We start from the raw sequence: 24,548 nt of genomic DNA, 5'->3' as shown, positions 1-24,548 counted from the left end.
TGTTACGCGATACTATACTCATAAGAGTCTCTCTTGAGAATATTGTTGGAATACGAGTAGTCGTTCCTCTAATAATATCCGAAAGATGGGATTATGACTATGGGAACCTTTTTGTAGAACATGTTTGGCAGGTTTAGACCTTAGTACACTCCTTTTGGGTGGTTCTTAACCTAAACTCCATGCTCGTGACTTGCGACAAACCCTTGATTCATGGTTGATCCGATCAGGTATCCTTAATATCAATGAAACTCGGGTGTTGATAAGGTGTAAACCATAATCCGCCAAAATGGGTGGTTGATATTAAGGATAACATGATCCATCCCATGACCTTTGTTTGGTGTGCTCTTAATTTCTCTCCAGATAGTGCAACCTGACAGATGTTCAAGCAGATATAGCAATCCTGATTGACATACCACTGCATTGCATTCACATCATCACATCATTTGCATTCATATCATTTAACACATGTTTATCCTTTTCAAGGGGGTTTAAATCTTCTTCTTGATTCTAGTCGGGGTTTTCTTCTTACGCTGTTTATCAAATGTGAGACTGGAATCAAGGAGGTAGAATACCTTTTGGAATTGATAAACATGTCATTGCATTTGCATAGTCATCTGCATGTCTTGCATAACAGGTACCGCCACAGTGTTCTCAGTTTGTTTGGTGTCCCACTAGCAGGATAGCTGACTCAGGCATTCATCGATACGGTACCCGAAGGAATCAATAGAGAGCAATGGAGAGCCTACAAGCAGAGCTCGCCGAGATGAAGATTCGCATGAATCAATTCATGGATTTGGTTCAAGGGGTGGCTCAAGGACAGCAGGAGCTTAGATTGTTGGTACAGAGGGATCCCCCTATTACTCAACCGGAGACGTTGGCTGATCCTCCAGTTGGAGAGGCTAATGGTCCCAATGGACCAGGGCCTATCCCGATCCCGCGTATCAACCTAGATCAACAACCCATTCAGGATGGTCAGGATGATCAGTTCCCTTTGCTTCAGGAAGACTTTGGCATGGACCCCATGTTTAAAAGATTGGAAGAGAGGTTGAAAGCAGTGGAAGGACAGAATCTTCTGGGAGTAGATGTTGCTGACTTGGGGCTGGTCCCAGGTGTGCGAGTGCCACCGAAATTCAAGGTCCCGATATTTGACAAATACAATGGCAGCTCTTGCCCTAAAACTCACGTGCAAGCCTTTTTCCGTAAAATGGTTGCATACTCTGACGACGAGAAGCTTCTTATGTACTTCTTCCAGGACAGCCTGGCTGGGGCATCCTTGGAATGGTATATGAGGCTGGACAGAGCCCACATCCGTTGCTGGAGGGATTTGGCGGAGGCTTTCGTGAAGCAGTACCAGTATAATGCAGACATGGCTCCGGACAGAACTCAACTTCAGAATCTGTCTCTTAAAAGCAATGAGTGCTTCAGGGAATACGCTCAACGCTGGAGGGATACAGCTTCCCGTGTTCAGCCTCCTATGTTGGAAAAGGAAATGGCCAACATGTTCATGAATACGCTGCCTGGACCTTATCTGGAGCGTCTGGTGGGGTGCAATGCTTCCAACTTTGCTGATGTGGTCTCTACCGGAGAAAGGGTGGAGAATTACCTAAAGACCTATAAGAGCCAAAATGGAGTTGGATCCTCATCAGGGGTGAAGAAGCCGTTCATTCAGGGACAGAAGAGGAGAGAAGGGGATGCAAGTGCCATATCTTCTTATCATAACAGGGATAACCGGAGGAATAATTTTCAGAATTATCATCAGCAACCGTATGTTGCGGCTGTGACCATTCCAGCTGCAGCACCACTACAACAACAACAATCACAACGTCAACCAGCTCAGTATCAACAGCAGCAACAACCGGGTAACAGACCCGCTTATCAACAGAGGCAAAGGATGATGGACCGGCGTTTCGACACCCTTCCAATGTCGTACGCTCAGATGCTTTCTAGTCTTCAACAACTACAACTTGTGCAACTGCGCACTCTGGCTCCTCCTGTTGGTAGACTTCCGGTGGGTTACGACGCCAACGCTAGGTGTAGCTTCCACTCTGGGGCACCTGGCCATGACATTGAGAACTGCAAAGCTTTTAAGCACGTAGTTCAGGACCTCATAGATTCAAAGGCCATCGACCTTGCACCAGCTCCGAATGTCGTCAACAATCCCATGCCCCAGCATGGTGGTGCGAACGTTAATTTGGTAGAGGGAGAAGCCAAGCCCATTAAGGATGTGTTGAAGTTGAAGACTCCATTGTTGGATATCAAAGGATGCTTGCTGAAGGCCGATGTCTTCCCCGGTTGTGGGAAGGGTTGTTTGGATTGTGCTACTCAGGGCGGAGGTTGTTTGAAGTTACAGCAGGGTATCCAGGCCTTGCTTGACAAAGGTATCCTCCAGGTTGAAGATTTGTCTGTCCAAGAGTCTGTGGAAGAGGTTAAAGCGGGTGCCTCTATCTCATCCTTTAAGCAGGCACGGGCCGTGGTGGATTCAGGTATTGCTCCCGGTTGGGGGCGTCTGTTGGAATTACCAGTGAAAGAAGATAAGTTCGGGATTGGGTATCAGCCAACTCTAACTTCTACAACTTCAACACTTCAGACTCATCAGGGGCCGATCACTTTCTCCAGTGCTGGCATCATTCAGTATGGTCAAGTCTCTGCAGTCAACGAAGAAGAGGGGGATAGTGATTGTGACATTGACAATTGGGTGCGTCCGAAGATCCCGGGTGAAGTCATCAACAATTGGTCTTCTGAAGAGATTATCCAAGTCACTCTTCTTGAAGAGTAATTTTCTTTGTTTATTCATGCATATCCAAGTCTTACGTTCCGCCCAGGGCGTAATGACTCATTGTAGGGCCCATCTATGTGACAATTGCATTTTTATCATAAATAAAGGACGTCTTTTTGCATTCAAATATTTCGTTCCCTGTCTTTCTATTTTTGCAGTTTTTCAAAATAAAAAAAATGGCAATGTTTTGTTTAGTTTTCACTTCTTGTTCACACTCATAAGCACATACCATCACTCATGCAGATGCACAACACCGGATCCTATTGATAACGGTTCTGCTATGGCTCGTTTCGACTTTGAAAATCCAATCTTTCAAGCTGAAGAAGAGGGTGATGAAGACTGTGAACTCCCTGAAGAGCTTACCAGGTTATTAAAACAAGAGGAAAGGGTTATTCAACCGCATCAAGAGTCTATTGAAGTGATTAATCTCGGCACCGAGGACACCAAGAGAGAAATCAAGATAGGGGCTGCTTTAGAAGACAATGTGAAGAAAGGGTTGATTGAATTGCTGCAAGAATACGTTGACATCTTCGCCTGGTCTTATCAGGACATGCCTGGGCTGGACACAGACATCGTGGTGCACCGCTTGCCTCTCAAAGAAGGTTGTCCTCCGGTCAAGCAGAAGCTCAGAAGAACAAGACCAGAGATGGCTGTCAAGATAAAGGAAGAAGTGCAAAAGCAGTTGGATGCAGGGTTTCTAGCAGTCACCAATTATCCGCCATGGGTTGCAAACATCGTCCCAGTACCTAAGAAGGACGGAAAGGTACGGATGTGTGTCGACTACCGGGATCTGAACAGAGCTAGCCCTAAAGATGATTTCCCATTACCTCACATCGACGTTTTGGTGGATAATACAGCTCAGTTCTCGGTATTCTCCTTCATGGATGGCTTTTCTGGCTATAACCAAATCAAGATGGCACCAGAAGACATGGAAAAGACAACTTTCATAACCCCATGGGGCACCTTCTGCTACAAGGTGATGCCGTTTGGTCTGAAAAATGCCGGAGCAACATATCAGCGAGCAATGGTGACTCTGTTCCATGATATGATTCATCATGAAATCGAGGTTTATGTGGACGATATGATTGCCAAATCTCAGACAGAAGAAGAACATTTGTTGAATTTGCAGAAACTGTTTGAGCGTTTGAGGAAATTCAAACTGAGACTTAATCCGAATAAGTGCACTTTCGGGGTGAGATCGGGAAAATTGCTGGGTTTTATTGTTAGCGGAAAAGGGATTGAGGTGGATCCTGACAAAGTAAAAGCAATACAGGAAATGTCTGAGCCAAGAACAGAGAAGCAAGTCCGTAGTTTCTTAGGGAGGTTGAACTACATTGCAAGGTTCATCTCTCACCTAACAACCACGTGTGAGCCAATTTTCAAATTGCTGAGGAAGGATCAGGCTATCAGGTGGAATGAAGATTGTCAAAGGGCTTTCGAGAAGATAAAAGAGTATCTACAGAAACCTCCGATCCTTATACCTCCAGTTCCTAGGAGACCTCTGATAATGTACCTATCAGTGACCGAGAACTCGATGGGGTGTGTATTGGGACAGCATGACGAGTCTGGTCGAAAAGAGCATGCCATATACTACCTTAGCAAAAAGTTTACCGACTGTGAAATCAAATATTCGCAGCCTGAGAAAACTTGCTGTGCTTTGGCCTGGGCTGCTCGCCGACTGAGACAATATATGTTGAACCATACTACCTTGTTGATTTCTAAGATGGATCCAGTGAAGTACATCTTTGAGAAGCCGACTCTCACCGGACGTGTTGCCTGTTGGCAGATGATTTTAACAGAGTATGATATCCAGTATACATCCCAGAAAGCCATCAAAGGGAGTATTCTGTCAGACTACCTTGCCGAGCAACCGATTGATGATTATGAGCCAATGAAGTTTGAATTCCCTGATGAAGACATCATGTTCCTCAAGATGAAAGACTGTGAAGAGCCAGTTGTTGAGGAGGGACCTGATCCAAACGAAAAGTGGACTTTGTTGTTTGATGGGGCTGTCAATGCTAGAGGTAGTGGAATTGGCGCTGTCATTACTACTCCGAAGGGTGCCCACATGCCTTTCACCGCTCGTTTGACTTTTGAGTGCACAAATAATGAAGCTGAGTACGAGGCCTGTATCTTGGGTATTGAGCAAGCCATTGATCTGAGAATCAAGACTCTGGACATCTTCGGAGATTCAGCTCTGGTGATCAATCAAGTGAATGGTGATTGGAATACTCTCCAGCCCACTCTGGTCCCCTACAAAGATTACACGAGAAGACTTTTGACTTTCTTCACAACGGTAAAATTGTATCATATACCTCGTGATGAGAACCAGATGGCAGACGCACTTGCTACTCTATCCTCCATGATCAAGGTAATTCGTTGGAACCATGCTCCCAGGATCGATGTGATGCGCCTTGACAGGGCCGCGTATGTGTTTGCTGCTGAACTGGTAGTCGATGACAAGCCCTGGTATCACGATATCAAGTGCTTTCTGAAGAATCAAGAGTACCCTGCAGGGGCATCCAACAATGACAGAAAGACTTTGAGAAGATTGGCAGGCAGTTTCTTCTTGAACAAAGACGATGTGCTGTATAAGAGGAACTTCGACATGGTTTTGCTCAGATGCGTGGACAGACACGAGGCAGACATGTTAATGCAGGAAGTTCATGAAGGTTCCTTCGGTACTCATGCCGGCGGACATGCAATGGCTAAGAAATTGTTGAGAGCGGGTTATTATTGGATGACCATGGAATCAGATTGTTTCAAGTATGCTCGGAAGTGTCATAAATGCCAGATTTATGCTGATAAGGTGCATGTACCGCCGAATCCTCTGAATGTGATGTCTTCGCCGTGGCCGTTTGCCATGTGGGGCATTGACATGATTGGAAAGATTGAGCCGACTGCTTCCAATGGGCATCGCTTCATCCTTGTTGCCATCGACTATTTCACCAAGTGGGTCGAGGCAGCGTCGTTCGCGAATGTCACCAGACATGTGGTTGCCCGTTTCATCAAGAAAGAAATCATTTGTCGCTATGGGATTCCCGAAAGAATCATTACTGATAATGGTTCTAATCTCAACAACAAAATGATGAAGGAGTTGTGTCAGAACTTCAACATTCAGCATCACAACTCTTCCCCTTACCGCCCTAAGATGAACGACGCTGTTGAGGCGGCAAATAAGAACATAAAGAAGATTGTGCAGAAGATGGTCGTCACGTATAGAGATTGGCATGAGATGCTACCTTTCGCCTTGCATGGGTACCATACTTCAGTACGTACATCGACCGGGGCAACCCCCTACTCCCTTGTGTATGGTATGGAAGCAGTCCTACCTGTTGAAGTGGAGATCCCTTCTCTAAGAGTCTTGTTGGATATCAAGCTAGACGAAGCTGAATGGATTCGGACAAGGTTCAATGAGTTGAGTCTTATCGAAGAGAAGCGAATGGCAGCCATTTGTCATGGGCAGTTGTATCAGAGTCGGATGAAGAGAGCCTTTGATCAGAAAGTGCGTCCTCGTTGTTTCCAAGTCGGAGATTTAGTTTTGAAAAGGATCCTTCCTCCTCAGACAGATCGCAGGGGCAAGTGGACTCCTAACTATGATGGACCGTATATCGTCACCAAGGTTTTTGATGGTGGGGCTTTAATGCTTGCAACTATGGATGGTGAAAACTTCACTTCCCCTGTGAACTCAGACGCAGTTAAAAAATACTTCGCATAAAATAGACCCGCTGGACAGTAAAAAGAGTAGTCCAGGCAAAAATGGGCATCCCGACGAACCAAGAAAATGAAAAGGTTCGGGCAAAAATTAGGGATTAAAAAATGAAAAGATCGTACACCCGGTAAGTTGAAAACCTGAAAAGGCAACTTAGGCAAAAATGGGTATCCCGGTGGATTGAAAACCCGAAAAGGGCGATCCAGGCAAAAGTTAGGGATTAAGCGAATGACTGCGTTCTGAGTAGTTCTAAATCTCATCTCGTGCCAATGACTAGAAATTTTTGAAGGATAGGAAACAGTCCAATCACTCTTTCAGAAGGCTGATTATCTGGAGGATCTTGAAGACGAGCAAGTCATAGCAGAATTGGAACCCAATAGAAATCCATTTCACATTGCCATTAGATTAATTTCTGTTTTTATCTATTGTGCGATTACCTCTTTCCAGGGATTGCTTCCTAATGTAAATGCCTATTCAGAGGCCATTCAATCAATAAAATCATGTTATTCAGTATATCTCTGTTTTCATTTTCATTTTACTGTTTTGTTTGCAAAAATGACGTTCGAACTACGACTTGCTCTGATTCTCATTCCAGACGAGATACGTAGGCATAAGACGCGATGTCTTAGCGAGCACACATCCCCCCAACTCATAGGTCAGCCGAGCTACGAAGACTCTGATTCTCATATTCAGATGAGATACGTATGCAGTGGATGCGACATCCGCGCGAGTCATTTCTCTTAACCTTTTTAGTAAATAAACAGCACAAGATAAACCCACACCCTTTAGACAAGAACTACAAAAGTGGATCCCGTAGAGTACTACGGATGCGTAGGGGTGCTAATACCTTCCTTTCGCATAACCGACTCCCGAACCCAAGATTTGGTTGCGAGACCCCGTCTTGTCCTTTCCTTTTTCAGGTTTACTTCGAGCGTTTCCTTTCCCTCCTTTGGGATGAATAACGCACGGTGGCGACTCTTCTGTCATTTTCTTTCGCCGGTTGTTTTTTTTTCGCACTGTATTTTTCAGGTTGCGACAAGGTGGAGCTTCAGCCATTGGTTCAGAAACGGCTTTGGAGTCTTCCGAATGAATTGAAACAGCTTCTTCTTTTTCCGACTAAGAAACAATAGGGGTTGCTTCTGAAAGTTCCAGCCTAGCTTTTCGTCGTCTTGCATACAATAGTCTTTCTGGTTGTGCGTCAAAAAGAAATTCAACTGAGGCCTTACCTCGCATACATAGATTAGACAATTATTAGAATAAACAACAATACAGAAATTTTTTGGCTGCAGAGCAACAAAATTCCAATTGAATTATTTTTCAACTTATACTTTGGCAGCCCCCGGCAACGGCGCCAAAAACTTGATCGGTAAAATAGCAAGTGTACTATTTGCACCAATGTAGTAATAAAATGGGAGTTATCCTGAGTATCGATCTCGAGGACTGCGTAATAAGTACCAATGTTTATGATAATTCAATTGAACAAAAGGTCATATGGGGTTTGATGAGTGTTTTCAAAAATAATAAGAACGAGAAATAAAAATAATAACAAACAACAACGATAAAAAAATTGAAAATTGAAAACATGAAAAAAGAAGTAACTAACAGAGAGTGGGAGAAATTAACATGAAGGTGAAAGAGTGTAACCATATGACAAAGAAGAAGAATAAGGTGATAAACATCTTTGAAACTTTTTTCATTTTTAACAGTCACATGTATCACACCCTTTTTCATTCTACCACTCTAAAGTCTGTAGATTTGTTAAAAAAAATAACAAATTTAAAAACATCTACATTTTTTCTTTCCTCTTTCCTAGTTTTTCCTTTTCCCTGTCTTTGTTTTTAACACGTCCTTCTAATCCCTTGAGTCCCAAAAAATAGGAATTACTCTGAATCACATCACAATATAATCCAGGATTTTGACCAACATCCCATTCTTTAGAAAATCTTTACACTTGATTAACTAGATCCAAATTTGTGACAACTCCTTGTTTTTGAGCGATGACATGTAGTATTGCTTGTGTCAAGCAGCCGCCCTTCTCGTTAAAAGTTTGATCAAATCTTGTCATAGCTTTTTCATCACTTTGAGCGGCACTAATGAGTACACCCAACGGATAATCACTTGGTGCTCGTGTTGCTTTTATAAAATTACTCTTTGGTGCCCGTTTATTTGTATAATGAGGTGCTCTTGTGCTATTTCCTAATACTTCATTCAGACCTTCAATGAGTCCGCCCTTTTGACAGCAATCAGCTACTACAGTGAAGTTAACTCCAGGCGGAACATATTCCGCTATCTCTCTTAGTTGGAAATTTGTACAAACCATAAATCAAAAAGATAGAGTAAAAAAAATGTAACCAAATAGAGTATTAGTAAAAAGTAAATATTAATACCATAAATGTTGGACCCATCACAGCAATCAGCTACTACAGTGAAGTTAACTCCAGGCGGAACATATTCCGCTATCTCTCTTAGTTGGAAATTTGTACAAACCATAAATCAAAAAGATAGAGTAAAAAAATGTAACCAAACAGAGTATTAGTAAAAAGTAAATATTAATACCATAAATGCTGGACCCATCACCACATAACATACACTCATCATGTTCGGTGTTTTTAGCATAGGAAGCAACGGATCTATCACCATGTCCAATAAAATAAAAGAGAATTGTGTCACCAACATTTGATTGTGCCACCATTCTAGACAATGTAGTGCAAATCGTTCTTGATTGTTTCACCATTTTAGTTTTTGACTGTTTTGTTATCAGATCTTCGTCTACAGTAAAAAAACGAAGGTTTTAAAACTTGGGCTTTGGGAAATGATGGATCTGTACTAGGAAGTTCATCTAGCGATAACATTACATTTTCCGGTAAAAATCCATAATATTGCATCAAACAATGTTTAATCCTTAATGCCGAACTTCATGGACTAACAAAAAAATTGGATGAACAAAGGTAATCAAAAGAAACAACTATAGCTTTTTTTGTAAAACACATGGTAAAGTGAAGTTAAAAATAGATAAAAACTTAAAATAGGAGGTGAAGTTAAAATGATGAAATGTAAAAATAGTAAGAGTCCTTCTCATATACATAAAGTTTAAGGGATCATATTTTTTCACATAAAGTTGGAGGGAAAATACTTTGTACGTAAAATTGGAGGGAGGGAAAAGTACATAATGAAATACTAGGTAACAAGAGTGATGCATGGAAGAGAAAAAAAATGTGGAAAAAAACCCATGGGGTGCGTCTCCAACCTCTAGAATTCAAAAAGTGTTTCTCAAATTACTTATAGTCTCCTCTTGAAATTGTGAACTTTGAGCTGCCATTTTTTCAATGACAATTTCCCAATCTGCTTTTCTTGGAACCTGTTGTTGAAATTGTTGTTGGAATTGGTGAAAATGCTGCTGGTAAGGTTGTTGTTGTTGTGGTCGATACTGTTGTTGTGGTTTGCTTTGATACTGGGTAGGCGCTTGCTTCTGAGCATTTCCTTGTTGGTCCTTCCAAGAAAAATTTGGATGATTTTTCCATCCAGGATTATACGTATTTGAGTAAGGATTATTCTGCTTCAGAAAATTAATCTCTTCTACCTGTTGTGCAGTTGCCACACAATGCATGGCGAAGTGAGGTCCTCCACAAATTTCACAACTAACGGCTTGAATAGGTTGGATCGGTTGCACTTGTGCCACCGTTTGAGTGTCAAGAGTCATTTTCTTGAGTCTTCTCTCTACTTCAGATGTTATTTGATCTTCCATCTTCACAACTTGATTTGCTAGCTTGAGATCAATGATACTTTCAGGTTGACTTACATTGCGGTCATAGAGTTCCAGATGCTCATTTGCTGCAATGGCTTCAATGATTTTCTTTATTCCAGTGGCTGTTGTAAAATTTGTTGAGCCACCGGCAGCTGTGTCTATGAATTGTTTAGTCTTCATTCTAAGTTCATTCACAAAAAATTTCATTTGTTCAGTTGCATCCATGTTATGAGTAGGACATGCAACCAACAATCGCTTGAACCTCTTGTAAGCATCTCCGAGTGACTTTCCTTCCTTCTGATTGAAATTAACAATATCATATCTCTTGCGGATATACACAGAAGCAGGGAAGTACTCATTCAAAAATGTTGTCTCCATTTGTTGCCAAGGTGTTATGCTTCACGTGGGTAAAGAATAGAACCACTTTTCGGCATCTTCCTACAATGTAAACGGAAACATCACCAACTTTTTAGCTTCCTCTTAGTGTCCCTCAATTTTTAACGATGTTGTCATGGTCAGAAATCTTTGTAAATGCTTGTTGACATCTTCATTGATTTTTCCGTAGAACGGCCTCCTTTCGAGTGACGAATCGTTGAAGGGTGTAGCTGAAAATGATCAACATTTACCGGTTGGTTTACAATTGTTAACCATCCAGTAGGAGCATTTGCACCTCCATAGTCACCCAGAAGTCGTTCCGTAGGAGGTGGAGCTTCAGTCATGGGTTCAGAAACGGCTTCGGAGTCTTCCGAATGAACTGAAACAACTTCTTCTTTTTCCGACTCTGAAACAATAGGGGTTGCTTCTGAAAGTTCCAGCCTAGCTTTTCGTCATCTTGCACGCAATAGTCTTTCTGGTTCTGCGTCAAAAAGAAATTCAGCTGAGGCCTTACCTCGCATACACAGATTAAACAATTATTAAAATAAACAACAATACAAAATTTTTTTGGTTGCAGAGTAACAAAATTCCAATTGAATTATTTTTCAACTTATACTTTGGCAGCCCCCGGCAACGGCGCCAAAAACTTGATCGGTAAAATAGCAAGTGTACTATTTGCATCAATGTAGTAATAAAATGGGAGTTATCCTGAGTATCGATCTCGAGGACTGCGTAATAAGTACCAATATTTATAATAATTCAATTGAACAAAAGGTCATATGGGGTTTGATGAGTGTTTTCAAAAATAATAAGAACGAGAAATAAAAATAATAAGCGTATAAAAACTGTCTAACTGATATGAGAAAGCATGCTAGGGCCAGATGTATGAATTGCTTTGTAATACACTTCTTCCATATCATATAACATCTATGTTGTAATAATTCAAAACTGTTTCTCAAGAATTGTTTTCTCTAATACCTTAGCCGAAAACCATTAACAGGCAATTTCAATCCTAATTCATTAGTTATTCAAATTGTTGTTATGAAATATGTAATTGATCAAGAATTAACGGTGACTACGGTTTGATCCTCATTCCTAAGTGATTAAACCGGAGTTTTATTATACAACAAGCGATAAGGCGGTTTGTCCGACCTAAACCTTAACCAGAGATCAGAATTTCATTTATCCGATAAAATAAAGCATTAAGAACGTTGTATAATAATTTGAATTAAGAAAACATCGATGATTATAAGAACATAGACAAAGTATTCATACAGTAGCAATTCAGGGACACCCCCTAGCATTGGGGGTTTAGCTTCTCATAATATTCAAAGACAGTAAATTACAAATTAGAGACATTACAATTTGTTGTTGATGAAGGTTGATCTTCAATCTCTTCCGATCTTGAAGATCTCTTATCCTCTAAACACCTTGCAAACTCGCTTCTTCTTTCTCTCTCTTTTCTTCTACGATCAAAAAGTCTTTTCCTCTATTCCAAAATTCAGACTAAATAGCTTCCAAACAACTAAAAACATTATGAATTACCAAACTGCCCTCCGGACGTACAAAGGGGTCAATACACGAAAAATCAGCAAACGGGGCGAAATGGCCAACACGGGCCGTGTCAGGTGACACGGCTGCCCGTGTTGGCCTCACTGTAAGTCCAAATTCCAACCCTTGCATGATGTCTTTGACCTCCATTCTTTCGGTACGCACCTTTCGGACTTGTTATTTGACCTGGAAATCAAACAGTACTACACAGAAACGCATAAAATGCGACAAAAAGAGAAGAACTACTAATGCAACATAAAACAAGCAGAAATTTATAAAATGCAATAAACTTAAGATATCACTAAAATAAAGAGCAAAATGTTACCGATTCTTGAAGATTCAATGCTGGATGGATGATGAAAACTAAGTGTAGATGGTGACCGATCATCAATCTAAAGTCAATTCACATTTAAGACATCCTGGAGACAGAAAGACATCAAGACCTGATCATGTTGAGCTTCATCCATTCAAGCACACCTTGCCTCATCCTTTTTCAAACAAAAACTCTTTTACTTTCAAAACACCTATTAATTATGATGCAAATTATGCACCACGAGCCTTAAGCAAAAAACAAGAATGAGAGGGATCTTTCCTAACCTTGTTCTGAATATCTTTGAATACGGGACGTAGACCTCAGTTATTCAAAGTATTCAAATCAAATCAAACAATTGACAAATTTCATTCTCAGACAACACTTCAACAATCCACATCATCAACATCTTTCTCTTTGGACCAAAGATTATACTCTTTGAATATCCATACAACTCTTGAGGTTAATCACATTCTCTTGGTTAATCATCTCCTTCATGGGTTAATTACATTCTCTCGGTTAAACCCTTTTACATGAACTCTTGCCTTGTGAGACTCAGGCTTAGGCAAGCCCCTATCATGCATGTTCGCCTTGTGAGACTCAGGCTTAGGCAAACCCCTCATTCTCATGCATGTCTGACTTGTGAGACTCAGGTTTAGGCATATCCCCTTTATTTTTATGTTTACCAACAACAACAACAACAATGTCAAGCGCAACAACATCAATAAAAAACCTCTGGATTTAGGGTCTCAACAACAAGAACAACAACATCGACAAAAACAACATCAATAATAACAACAAAAAAAGAAAACCTCTAGGGTTTCAGATCTCAACATCACAACAACAACATGAGTAATGATGTTTGACATACCAGATCTCTGAAGAAGAAGTAAAAGAAAATGACTTTGGATCTCTGCAAAAGAAACGAGAGCACTAAACATATAACATCTTTGCATTGAAGATGATATGTGTTTATGACACTCGTTATTTAGGACTCTTTTGTCAAAGATTCTTCGTTATGGTTCTGTTTATTTTATTTAGACAAGTGAAACTGAATGCTACGATATATATATATATATATATATATATATATATATATATATATATATATATATATATATATATATATATATATATATATATATATCAGAGAAACATATTCACCTCAATTGGAAAGAAAATCGACGTGAAAAGTGACGTATTTTTACACTCCATAATAAAATATTCAAGAAGACACCATTTTTAATGAGATAAGAACATAAACTAAAGTTGTTGGATTCAAAACATGTACACTGAATTAGTTTACCCCTCAGTTTTTCAAATAACCGACGAAATATATTATATATTTTTCTTTGACAAAAAAAAAAACAGGACTCATCTATGAATTATACCTCGGTTTTTCAATACGTGAGGTGACATAAAATATATTATTTGTAGTAATGACACCTCCAAGCTTCAATATCATAAATTCAAGTATTAAAACTTTAAGAGCATGCCTTCAAGTCTTTAAATTTGTTGCTTCATTCAACAATGTATATCATTTTCAAGTGAAATTTGATATCTTTATCTAATGAGACTTGTGATATTGTGATATCTTGTTTGGATGCCATTATTAAAAACCACTTGATAGTTGCAATGAAGTCCCCGTTTGAAGTTGTTACCAAGAACTTATAGAGTTGTCATCTCTTATATCACTTATGAGTTGCCATCAAACTCAAATAATGATTATATATGCACATTACATACATCCACAATTTCAAGAAATTACAAAAAAAGTTATAAGGAAATAGTACCTCAAATTAATGAATTCTATTTTCTATTCAATTGTTTCTCAAATTCTCTAATCATCTTGATGTACTGTCCCTGCGGTCATGGCGTCTTCCGTTGTCGACCGTCCGTTAAAATTTTAAGACACACTTCTTCAACATATATATATATATATATATATATATATATATATATATATATATATATATATATATATATATATATATATATATATATATATATATATATATATATATATTGAAATTCTCAATAAAAATACTTTTATTTGTTTTATCATTGAGAATTCTTCATCGTTGTAATTATAGAAAAAAAAGTATATACTTAGAGTAACAATTATTTTTTTGACTAGGTTATAAGTGCAAATTTTCATCCTCATTTAATTATTACTAATATTTTTTAATCAAGCTTCAAATGAGTAATATATTTTGTTTCAAAATGAAACAAGAAAACATGACAAATGGACGGCAATTCTCTATTTGGAGTTTTGACGCCATTGGCTAGCACACCGATCACAATCACAATCACTTACTAAAATGGGTTGACGAAGTTATACATTTTTTTCTTTTTCTTAATTTTAATGAGAGGCGAAATCGTATCTTTTTTGCCTCAACATTAATCGTTGGTCATTCAAACATAAAGCGTATACTCTGACCTGAAATGTAACATACTACAAAACTCCAAAAACATTTCCCCTCTTTTCATTGTGCCTTGGTGACCCCGTTAAACAGTCACAAAGGACAGCTTGGCGGCTCCAATGCTACCACCAGGAAATATCACAACAACACAACAAATATCATATGAGAATTTAAAAAAAAAATCATGTGACACGTGTACGTCACAAAATGAAAGAGGTCCCACACGTTCTGGAAATATGACTAGCTAGTTTTGAAAATACATCCAGCAAAATGGGAAACCTGAAATTGGCATGTGATGATTAGCTGAGTCCGTTGAAAAGTTCAGCTTGATGTTTCTGTATGCTTCCAAAACTCACCTAATCAAATATACCTCGAATCTTCTTCTCTTTCATATATGAATAATATGCATGCATGTATAATGTATTTGTGGTATATATTACTCCACGCCTCTACCTCTTATATAATAGATCTCCTTAGAATTCTAGAAATTTAAATTTACTCAATATCATTCCATTGAAATGGCAACCACTAGATTGTTGCGACACTCTATGGTGCCATTTCATCAACTACCTTCGTCTTCTCCTGTTTCTTCTTCGTTTACGAACTGTGTCCGGTGTCAAAGCACGACCGGTTTGGGTGGAGATAAGACGATATCTTCACCTGATCTGAAAAGATCAGAAAGGAAGGCGGTAGTGGCAGTGAAAGCGTCGATGCTGACCACCAACCGTTTAACCATATCGAAACCAGTACTGGATCCTCGAGGATTGTCGGAATTATTATTAGCTGAAATCATCGCAAGTGTTCGCAATGCTATGCTGGTGATTCTTTTGCGGAATGCTGTCATGAAAAGGAAGATCAGAAGGAGGTTACATCCACAAATGCTCATTGAAAGGGTACTTTTACAAGTTCTCTTTTTCTTTTTCCAATTACCGTTAAGATAATCTACTTTTAACATAGATTAATCTATTAATTGTAATTAATGTTGCTTCAATTACTCGTGCAGGCTATTGTGGATTGCAGATTTTTTACATTGTTTGCTGTAGCTGGATCTTTACTTGGCTCGGTATTGTGTTTTCTTGAGGTAATTATTAAATTAAGTCAGTTCTTATTTTCCATTAATTTGATTGTACTAGCACAGAAAATTTACAGTAAAAAACATGTGGGCTTCTGAAATGCAGGGATGTGTTCTGGTTATTGAGTCATACGCGCATTACTTCCATATGTTGTCTCAACCGTCCGATCAAGGACATCTGGTTCATCTACTCATCGAGGCCATAGGTTTGTTGAAGACTCAATTTTAACTAAATTTGATTTTGAAAATTCGCAAATCTTAACTCAATTGAGAAAATATTGTTTATTGGACGACGTTAACATCAGAGTTTGAACTCTGACTCTCACATTTATGTGTGAGTTTCTAATAGTTATTTATGAACACTTGTCTGCATATCAAAAAAGTTTTTTAATGTTGACCATTATGAAACTTCATTCAAGAAACTAGTTAGTTTTCTGTATTTCTGATTAATTTTCGTTGCATGCAGATATGTTCCTGGTAGGAACAGCCTTACTCATGTTTGGGGTTGGTTTGTATGTCATGTTTGTGGGATCTTGCAGGGCTACTACTACAGAAAAAGAACCATTTGGACATTTACATATAATGAAGGTAACTCATTATACACATAGATTTTGCAATTTCATTTTCACTATCACTATCTATAGAAACCATCTTTTAAGTTTTCAGATATCATGTGTAAGCTAATTACCATGTAAGCATGTTACGAATCTAATTATGGTTTAACCATGTCATTTTGAACGTGTCAGATAGGTCTCTTTCCACAAAAGTCCTAATGATCTATAATCTATTCTAAATGATATGATGATTTCATTTAATTTCAGTCTGCGCCAAGGTGGGTTGGAATGCAATCAATTGAACAAGCAAAGTCAAAAATTGGGCATGCAGTGATGATGATTCTTCAAGTTGGACTTATAGACAAGTTCAATAATATTCCAATGGTCACAGGCCTTGATCTTGCTTGTTTTGCAGCAGCTTTACTCACATCTTCAGCTACCATTTTTGTCCTCTCTAAGCTTAATCAACATTAATTAATTAGTTAATATTCAATTCATAGTTTTCTCTTAAATTTATATAACAGTACATGGTAGTAGTAGTATTTCTTTTGTAAGCCAAAAGAATATTATGTTGTCCTTTTCCCTCTATGATGGGAACTCAATTCATTTATTTTGTATGTAATTTTTTTTATTTCTTCTAGAAATTATATACAGTTAAAAGTTCATTCTTATTTATTGCTATACTTTTAGCATTGTATTATTTAACTATGGTTATATTACAAAACTGAATTATAAAATATTTATTTATATATAATTAAGTGATTTGACTATTAAATAATATATATAATAAATTCTAAACTCTAATTAATTTTGAGTTTAACCACACACAATTAGGATTATATTACATATATCTCAACATATTTTCTATAATTCAAGTTGTTGAACAAACGCTAATTAAAGTCGATCTGAACTGTTCATAATTTCTTTCTCAAATATAGAAATGTGTCGATCTTCAATCCTTTAGTGAAAATATCGGCTAACTATGCTTCACTTGAGTAATGCTCCACTTGAGCAATGCTTCACTTCAAGTTCACCTCGATTTACCTCTCCCTAAGGAAATGAAATCTCACCGCAATGTGCTTACTCCTTCCATGTAGAACTGGATTCTTCGCAAGATTTATGGATGACTTGTTATCGATCTGCAGCACCAGAGGTTTCTTCACTTCGACCTCAATCTCTTCCAGCACAAATCTGATCCAAATTGTTTGACACACATCATAGGATTCTGCTATATATTCATCCTCACACAATGACAATGCCACCACAAATTGCTTTCTCGAGCACCATGGGATTGAGACACCAAATACTTGCAAGTCATTGACATATAAGCAGATGATTGTTACATCTTGTGCCACAACCAGAACATAGACCCCATAATCAGATCTGCATTTGACGAATCCCAATTCGACTAAGTATGAGTCGGCCTTCTTGTTCCATGCACTAGGTGCCTACTTGAGGCCAAAGAGCGCTTTGTGCAACTTATACATTTTTCTTGCTTCCTTCACTATCACAAACCAATGAGGTTGTATGACATAGACTTCTTCATCTAATAGACCATTCAAAAATGTTGATTTCACATCTAAATAAAATATCGACCAACCTTGCTTACATGCCAAGGAAACTACTAATCGATAGTCTTCAATCTTGCAATAAATGCATATACTTCAGAGTAGCTGAGTCCTGCTCTATGAAGATATCCTCGTGCTACCAATCTTGCCATATGTCTTACTATAGACCCATCAACATTTACTTCAGCTTGAACATCCACTTCACTTTGATAGCTTTTGTATGTGCCAGCAATTCGACTAATTCCCATGTGTTGTTTCTTTCGATTGCTTGTAACTCTTCGACCATAGCTGACTTCCACTTCATATTCTTTAAAGTCTCGCTATAGTTGATTGGTTCGGCACCTGCAAGTAAATAAAAATTAATTAATTCTCCATATATTGTGATTTCATCATCACCAAACACTTCATAATCTTGAAGCCTTGTTGGACGAACTCAAGTCCTTTGAGGTCTATAGCTCTTGCTAGCCATACCCTCATTCGTGTTGGGAATGTCAGCAACTACTTCGACTTCGACTAGAATAATGACAATAACTTTGACTTCGAATGGAATATCGATAATATCTTCGACATCGACATCATTACTTACTTCGTCGAAGTCATAACTCATCAATGGCTTATCAATTGCATTACTAGAATTCTAATCTCAGACAAAATTTTCATCAATCATAATATCTAGACTCACCATGATCTTCTGATTAATTGGATTGAATAGCCTGTATGCACCCGTTTTATGGTATCCTACCAGAATCATAGATTCACTCTTATCATCAAGCTTTCTTCTTCTAGCATCAAGAACATGCTTATAACAGATATAGCCAAACACCTTCAGATGACTCACTGATGGTCGTTTGCCACTCCAAACTTCGTCAGGAACCCTGTTCTTCAACTTCTTGGTAAGACACCTATTCAGAATATAGATAGCAATGGTGGCTGCTTCACCCCATAAGGATTTTGGCAAATTCTCCTGCTTCAGCATGCATCTCGCCATATCCAATACAGTATTATTTCTTCTTTCTTCAATTCCATTATGTTGAGGTTTGTAAGGAGCGGTTACCTCATGATCAATACCATGTTCTACATGAATTTCTTCAAACATCTCTGATGTATATTCGCCACCTCCATTTGTTCGTAAAATCTTGATCTTCTTTTCAGTCTGGTTCTCGACAAGTATTTCGAATCTCTTAAAGATTTCAAATACTGTGTCCTTTCTCTTGATCACATAGATCCAAAGCTTTTGATTATACTCATCGATAAATGAGACAAAGTATATGTTTCCACCAACGGTATGATCCTCAAACATATCACATACATCTTAATGTACTATTTCTAGTATGAAAGAGAATATCATTGGCATAGTCGAATAGAAAAACTTTTTGGATTGCTTTCTAAATAAGTAACTTTCAAAGAGTTTGTCGGGCATCTCAAGACTTGGTATACCAATCACCATATGTTGAGTGATCGAAAGTTCAAATGTCCAAACCTCAAATTCCACAACTAACTATGCTTGTGGTCGACAATAGTTTTTAGACATTGTACTTCAGTCGGACTGATCATAGTCTTGAATGTCCTATTCTTCGACAAAGGAGATTTCAAGACCAAATTATTCTGAGTGTTGAACAATTCCAAGGTTCCTTCTTTCATAATCACTGAGAAACCTTTTTCGACCAGTTGTCCAACACTTAGCAGATTGCACTTCATTTTAGATACACATAGTACATCTTTGATCATAACTTTTCATTCATTGCTCCTTTGAATAACTATGTCGCCACTACCTTCTGCTTGCAATGAGATATTATTAGCAAGTTTGACCTTGATCTTCTTCGAAGAGTCGAAATCTTCTAACCACACTTTTCGACCAGTCATGTGATTTGAGAAACCCGAGTCAAGGAACCAGATCTTGAAGTCAACATGACCATCTACAATTGCATCCATAACCACCATATCTTCATAATCATCTGAATCTTGGCGTGCAAGGTTTGCTCCTTCTTCCATGCCTTTTGTCGTTCCCTTTTCTTTATTTTTCTAATAATTCTTGGCCAAGTGACCTCACTTTTCTCAGTTATAATACTGCACACTTTTTTCTCTTTGTCTTTCTGATAGGAGTTTTCTTATCCTCTTTTCGAGGATTCATAATCCATATCATCGACCTTATGCTTTTGAAGGTTCGACCAAGACTTCTTGCTCTGAGTCTCCTTTTCCTTTAAATTTGTCGGAACCACCATGCTTCTTCGAAGCTTGAGCCTACAGTGCTTGTATCGAATCTTGAACCCCTTTCCTTTCAATAATCCTAATCTCATGCACCTCAAATGAACCAACCAAATCTTCCAGATTCATGGTTTCAAGATTGTTGAAGTCTTGAATAACTACAACAATGTGATCAAAGTGAGAGGTCAACGTACGCATTACCTTCTCAACTATCATCTTATCAGGTTAAGGTTTCACCATAATTTTTCATGAGATGGAAAAGGTTATGCACCTTCGACACATAGCCTGTAATCCTTTCATCTTATCCCATCTGTAGTAATTCATACTACTGTCGCAAAAACTACAATTTGACGACTTTGACTTTCTCAACTACTTCATAGTACTTGACAAGAATATCCCATGCCTCCTTCGTCGATTCAACATGAGATACGTTGTCGAAATTCATCAAATCTTTCGCCGATTGAATGCAATATACAGCCTTGTAATCTTTCTTCTCCGCCTCCTTATCCGCGACTCTCTGAGCATCTGTTGCATTCTCAGCAAGCTCAGGGACGCCATTAGTAACCACTTCTAGGATTTCATGAAAGTTGAACAAGGATTTCATCTGCTTGCTCCATCGGTTCTAATTTTTACCGTCAAGAATTGGAAGAGAATTCAAAATATCATTAGTATCATTCATCTTTGCAGCAATTAATTAACAATCCACGATCCCGGAAACACAATCACCAATATGTGATTCTTGAAAACACGATCAAGAATTTAACCGGAACTCTAGATACCAATTTGTTAGTGCGTGAGACACTTTTAGTAAGTAGAGAAAGAGAGAGAATAAAAAAATAAAAATTATATTATTAAATTATGATTATATTACAAAACTGAATTACAAAATATCTATTTATATACATATAAATAACTTGACTATTAAATAATAAATATAACAAATCATAAACTCTAATTAATATAATCTTAACGAATATAAAATTCATTTCACACAAATTATATAAAAATATATTTTAGCGGCATAAACGTAATTTATTATTAACTTTTGAAAGAGATTTGATTTGATGGCATGCTCCATTTTGCACCATCTTCTTCTCCTTTTCTCTTCATTCCTCTCATCTCTCTCTCTTTCTTAATTTCATTCTCTTTATCATTATATAAATCATTTTCTCTCCTCATTGAATGTTCTTTTTTTGGTCAAACTCACTGAAAGTTGTAAAGTAAATGCTTTTCCTTCCGATAAAAAGTGTACAAATAAATCAGTGGTCCACTAAAAAGTACTCTGTTTAGCCCAAAAAGGGATAAAGAAGATTATGCAGGCCACTAGCTATCAAATTAAAAATCTGACTGTTGTTTCTTTTAAGAAAATCTTGTCCCTTTTTATACTTGTGTTTACTATTTGTACCTCTATATAGAATAAAAAATTCTTAGTTAAACATATATCAAATATTGTTACTATGTTGCTCTTATTCATTTAATAGTTTTTATTAAATTGTAATGTCTAAAATTTACTTTTCATTTATGTATAATAAGTTACAAATTCTATTCAGTTTGATAGAGATTTTGATAAGGTTTTATCCCGATAACTTATAAGTCGGCCTATATAATAAGATGGTAATATTGTATATTTACTAAGCATTTTTCTATACAATTATTTTATTAAATTTTTATTTCTTTTTACTTTTCTTTTTCCTTTATTATGCTATTTGCCAAAAATTAATATTGTATCAAAACACATAAATTATTCTATTTTTTTTTCACCGACCTTCTTATGTGTCTATTCTTTATTGGATATTAATATATCATTATCGTTCATTTCATGTCTTTTTTTCCTCTCTCTCTCTTTCAAAAACCACATTCTTAGTCTCTCCTTATATATATGTTCTCCGAAAATGAACACCAATGACACTCTTATAGTTGACCAACCTATGATGTCACCACAACAAACAAATATTTTTTCCACTATTTATCTATTCATTTCCACTGTCCAAAATTAAAACCTTAATCGTACATATATAAAACATATATGTTAGACATCTTCTTTATGCGTCCATCCTAGTGACAACCCTAGAATAGCCATTGTTTCTCCATCTTTGAACAATCTCAACTATAGCAGATGATCACAATCCATTAAAGTTGTCATTTGTTCCAAAAACAAGTTAGGGTTTCTTGATGGAACCCTAACTCGTCCTGAAAGCTCCAACCAAACCTTTTTTCTTGGGATTGCTGCAATACTATGATAATGGATCAAATTACAAACTCCTTTGAACCAAAGGTAGCTGAAAGTATTCTTTGAATGGACACAATGCATGAAATTTAACACGGCCTCCAGGACACTTACCACCAAAGCGATTTTTTTGGATATTCGATCATTGAGAGAAGATTAACTCACTCAAGAAAGACGGCCAAAATATTACTCAGTTTTTCATCACACTCAAGTCACCTTCTATATCAACTGTTTGATTTGGAAATCTCTCATATCCAACTAACATTTTGCTCAGGTGGTTCTTCATTTCTATTGGTTATGGCTTCGGTTTGTTGATCTTCTTCAAATATAGTTGTAACTGTATCTGACTCATGTCGAACTAAATTATGACTCCAATCCCACCCTTTGATTTCATCCACTAGAATATCTCGACTGATCACAAGTTTATCACCATTTGGTGAATACGGCTTGTATGCGCTAGTCGAATGATAACCTATGAGCAACATAGTCTGACTTCGATCATCTAGTTTCTTCCTCAATTGTTCAGGTACATGCCTGAAGCCCATTGATCCAAACACTCTAAGATGACTAACATTCGGCTTCACACCTATGCAAGCCTTATAAGGAGTCCTCTAGACCATCTTCTTGGTTGGATATCTGTTTAGAATGTAAACTAATGTCGAAGCTGTTTCATCCTAAAATCTCGTTGGCATACCTTTAGCTTTCAACGTGCTCCTAGTCATGTTCAGTATACTTTGATTCTTCCTCTCAGCTATGCCATTATGATGAGGTGTATAGGGTGGAATGACCTTATGATTTATACCTTCCTCATTGCAAAATCTAGCAAATTCTTGAGAAGTGTATTCACCACCACCATCAATTCTCAGTTTTTTCAACATGCATCCACTTTGTTTCTTGACATGAAATTTGAAATTTTTGAACTGTGTGAATATCTCACTCTTCCTTTCAATAAGGTAAATCCACATATATCTGATGAATTCATCTACGAAAGTTACGAAACAATAGTTACCTCCATTTGTACTTACTTCAAATGGTCCACATGCATCAGAGTGAACTAGCTCAAGCTTTTCTTTCGACCCCATGGGCAAGTCATGTTTGAATGTTTTCCTAGCCTGATTTTCTTTTCAACGCTCCTCACATACCTGACTTGGTTCCTTCACCAGAGGTAAGTCATACACCATCTTTTTCTGGTTGAGCATACATAAACTTTTGAAGTTTATATGTCCATACCTGTGATTCCATAGACAGTTCTTATCTTCTTTTACAATCGATGCAAGACACTTGTGATCAACCATGTTGGTATTTACTTTGAAGGTCATGTTGTCTGCCAATGGTGCCTTCAACATCAATCTTCCATCACAATGATACACCTTCATCTTATTCTTCTCTAACTTTATGATGTACCCTTTTGCAAGTAATTAACCTACACTTATCAAGTTACTTATCATCGAAGATACATACAACACATCAATGATGGTGGCTTTTCGACCATCCTTTCTGACATATAGTTATCTCATTTTACACCTGATGTGATGTGCCTACCATCTGCAAACTTTATCACTTTCTCAACTGATTCATCTAGCTTGATGAACCAGTTTTTATTATCAGTCATGTGGTTATTGCATCCTGAACCCAGGTACCACATGTTGGTTTGCTCAGTGTTTGACTGAGTGTTGGGCATGAGTAGCACATCATTAGAATCACTATTTTCAGCATATGCATACTGCACTTCATCGTTATATTTTGTTCGTTCTTCTTTCTTTCTTCAATAGTCTCGAGCATAGTGGCCAAATCCTTGATAGTTGTAACATTACACCGCCTTCATGTCAACTTTCTTCCCATAATACTTGTTGCTCATGCCTTTCTTGATTGAATCAGAGTGATTCTTTGAGTTCTTGCTTGATTTCTCATCATTAGCAAAATTATTCCCTGCTTCGCCTTATTTTCCCCATATTTCTTGATGAATCTTGCTTGTAGTGCATGTTCAGCCACCTTTTCCCTTTTTGAGTTCCTCTGCTTCAGCCTCATCT

The 24,548-nt window shown here is 37.8% G+C and overlaps 1 protein-coding gene across 1 annotated transcript; it reads left to right on the top strand.

Moving 5' to 3' along the window:
* Positions 1-15,187: 15,187 nt before the first annotated feature.
* LOC127106948 (uncharacterized) lies at positions 15,188-17,189 on the top strand. Its single transcript, XM_051044243.1, has 5 exons — positions 15,188-15,785; positions 15,896-15,973; positions 16,071-16,170; positions 16,431-16,552; positions 16,786-17,189. Exons 1-5 carry the CDS (start codon positions 15,411-15,413, stop codon positions 16,990-16,992), a joined length of 882 nt encoding a protein of 293 aa, XP_050900200.1. The 5' UTR covers positions 15,188-15,410; the 3' UTR covers positions 16,993-17,189.
* The last annotated feature ends 7,359 nt before the right edge of the window (positions 17,190-24,548 follow it).

Source organism: Lathyrus oleraceus, chromosome 7 (genome assembly GCF_024323335.1).
Source record: "Lathyrus oleraceus cultivar Zhongwan6 chromosome 7, CAAS_Psat_ZW6_1.0, whole genome shotgun sequence".
Classification (NCBI taxonomy): Eukaryota; Viridiplantae; Streptophyta; class Magnoliopsida; order Fabales; family Fabaceae; genus Lathyrus; species Lathyrus oleraceus.
Note: the sequence above shows the minus strand (reverse complement) of the source record. Positions and strands in the feature narration are given on the sequence as shown.

What these genes read in the sequence shown, in the direction of transcription:
- LOC127106948 (XM_051044243.1), top strand. Translation starts at nt 15,411, where the DNA reads ATGGCAACCACTAGATTGTTGCGACACTCTATGGTGCCATTTCATCAA. An exon ending in CGGTATTGTGTTTTCTTGAG is followed by an intron (nt 15,974 to 16,070) that starts GTAATTATTAAA and finishes TCTGAAATGCAG; the next exon opens with GGATGTGTTCTGGTTATTGA. An exon ending in TCTACTCATCGAGGCCATAG is followed by an intron (nt 16,171 to 16,430) that starts GTTTGTTGAAGA and finishes CGTTGCATGCAG; the next exon opens with ATATGTTCCTGGTAGGAACA.